At 52.2% G+C, this 2,500-nt stretch overlaps 1 protein-coding gene across 1 annotated transcript in view; it reads right to left on the bottom strand.

Moving 5' to 3' along the window:
* Positions 1 to 187: 187 nt before the first annotated feature.
* Positions 188 to 2,500, bottom strand: part of PTSG_07663 (uncharacterized protein) — a gene marked incomplete at its 5' end in the record, with an annotated part of 7,411 nt that continues 5,098 nt past the window's right edge. Inside the window, 6 exons of the mRNA XM_004991405.1 lie at positions 188 to 825; positions 1,089 to 1,145; positions 1,510 to 1,632; positions 1,811 to 1,873; positions 2,009 to 2,074; positions 2,311 to 2,351. Coding sequence (XP_004991462.1) covers positions 745 to 825; positions 1,089 to 1,145; positions 1,510 to 1,632; positions 1,811 to 1,873; positions 2,009 to 2,074; positions 2,311 to 2,351 — 431 coding nt within the window. The 3' untranslated portion in view covers positions 188 to 744. The remainder of the gene's footprint in view (positions 826 to 1,088; positions 1,146 to 1,509; positions 1,633 to 1,810; positions 1,874 to 2,008; positions 2,075 to 2,310; positions 2,352 to 2,500) is intronic.

The following is a 2,500-nucleotide window of genomic DNA, read 5'->3' as shown; positions in this document are numbered from 1 at the left end:
GCAAATCTTTGGTAAATTATCCAAAACACGAGCGAGCAAGCACACAAGCAAAGGAGCAAAGGAATCGCTCGCTCGCCTTCCCGTCGCACGCACAGGCACCCACTCCTAAGTCACTAAGTCACCCTTCACACCCTCACAAGCTCACACTCTCACATACGCCAGTCCTCTTCTCCTTCACTTCACTTCATTTCCTCTTCTATTGACGTGATGCAAGCTCACGAGAGAACAGCACAGCAGGTGGCACGATCAGAAATGCACAAGTCAGTCAGTGACACTGCATGTCAGTCAGGCAGGATGCTTTGTATCAGCCGGTGTGGGGTGACATCGGCTCACTTAGTCACTTGGACTTGGACAAAGCACCTCAGAACTTCAGAATGAATGAACAAACCACGCACCAAGTGGGAACAGGCAGAATATGATGATCTGAATGCTGGGTAAGGTGGTAATGATAAGAACGATAGAATGATACAATGATGTCAAATGGTCTGCATGGTAAGACACAGTGATGTGACATGACATGACATAGTGACATGACATGACACTATGACATGGTGACACAGCAGTGTACCTATTGTGTATGTGTATGTAGGTGATACAGACCAACACAAGAACACAGGTGGACGCTCACACACCTTCTCCACACACGCACACGCACACACATACACACGCGCTCTCTTCTCTCCTCTTTTCTTCACTTTCTTTCTCCGTTCTTCTCCCTTCTCTCCTCACTCCTCTGCCACTAGACTACAGGTCCGTGTTGGGTTGCGACCGCTTCTTTGGGCGAGCATGGACGAGATGCAGCACCTCGCTCGCCTCCCGCAGTTTCTGCACGCAACGTCCAAAGAGAGAACCCCCGTCACAAGAAGCAAGATGGCGTGTGTTAAAACCAGGTGCAGTCATAACGTGGCACGCTCTGAAGGGGGGCATATGAAGAGTGTCGAGAGCAGCTGTGCATAGTCAAGCATCGACATCATCACCACCACCACCCTACCACCACCAAACCACCCAACTTGTCCTGCACACACACACACACACACACATGCACACGAGTTGCACACAAGTGCCACGGGTGCCAGTGCGCAGCGAACCTTGCGGGCGTCTGAACGGGCAAGGCCGGCAAGAGACCAGCCATTCACGTTGACGAGCTGCAGTGCAACAACAGGGAGAGCCATGGACAAATAAAATCGACAGAACAAGACACAGGGAGAAAGAGAGAGAGAGAGAGAGAGAGAGAGAGAGAGAGAGAGAGAGACAGACAGACAGACAGACAGACAGACAGACAGACAGACAGACACACACACACACACACACACATTGGCGTGAGGGCATGAAAAAAGAAATCACGACGGAAGGGGCCATCGATGTACAAGATGAATTGCGAACAGCAAGCGCTCCAGGAAAGCCCAACAGAACGGTTTTCATGCCAGCAGCACACCAAGCAGCTACAATTAGGCATTTGCACGACACAAATGCAAGCAAGCACGCACAAGCACGCGCAAGCACACGCACCACGTCGCCGACATGGACTTGTTGCGCCTTGGCTGCAAGCCCGCCTTCCTTGACGCTCTGAACCACGACGCCAAGCTGCGTCGTCTCCCCCAACGTGAGCCCAAGGGGCTGATCTGGTGCATCCTGTGAAACATCAACACACATGCAGACAAAGGAGGTGGGTGATAAAGAGGCACTGTGAGCGTGCGTACTCATACGCACACCAAGGCAGGGGGAAATCGCAAATTCCCGTGCATGTGCTCATTCGCCCACAAACACTCGCATGCGCACTCGACCATCCCACGCACGCGCACTCACTCACCCTGGTCAGAGTGCAGAGCTGGAACAGCAGGTTTTCATGGCGTTCACGCAGCGTCGCCAATGCCTGCAAGCAAATTAGAACAAAAGGTGAGCAAGAAAAGTAACAACCCACCAACCAAACAGCAAAGCCCGTCTCATCATGTCACGCGCAAGCACTTGCAGGAAAGTGCGGATGCCATCGCTCTATGGCTCAACGTACATCCAGGGCAAGGCGCTTCTCCTCCTCCTTTTGGCGGTGCTTTGACAGCGCACGCATCAATTTGGCCTGCACAGCAATATCAGGCACGCATGTGAGAATCAGAGAGTGCATTCATGCATGCAGGCAACAACATCAACCATTAACAGCTTCGAGTTGCTCTCCCTGATTCGATGGACGCATGTCACACACACACACACACACACACACACACACACACACACACACACACACACACACACACACACACACACACACACACACACACACACACGCACGCGCGAGCTATCAACCGACGTACATACCTGGCTTTGCTTTCGTGATATGACAAGAATCGATGTGTGCCCTGTTGGGGACGCGCGGAGGTATGGGAGGATGATGATCAAGGAGATGACGTTTGAGACATGGGTGCCGCATTTGGAGTGCACATACGCACGCCCACCCCCAAGCCAACGCACCAAAACAAGACATATTGGGCAAATGGCTATTCCTACA

Source organism: Salpingoeca rosetta (assembly GCF_000188695.1).
Source record: "Salpingoeca rosetta unplaced genomic scaffold supercont1.20, whole genome shotgun sequence".
Lineage (NCBI taxonomy): Eukaryota > Choanoflagellata > Craspedida > Salpingoecidae > Salpingoeca > Salpingoeca rosetta.
Note: the sequence above shows the minus strand (reverse complement) of the source record. Positions and strands in the feature narration are given on the sequence as shown.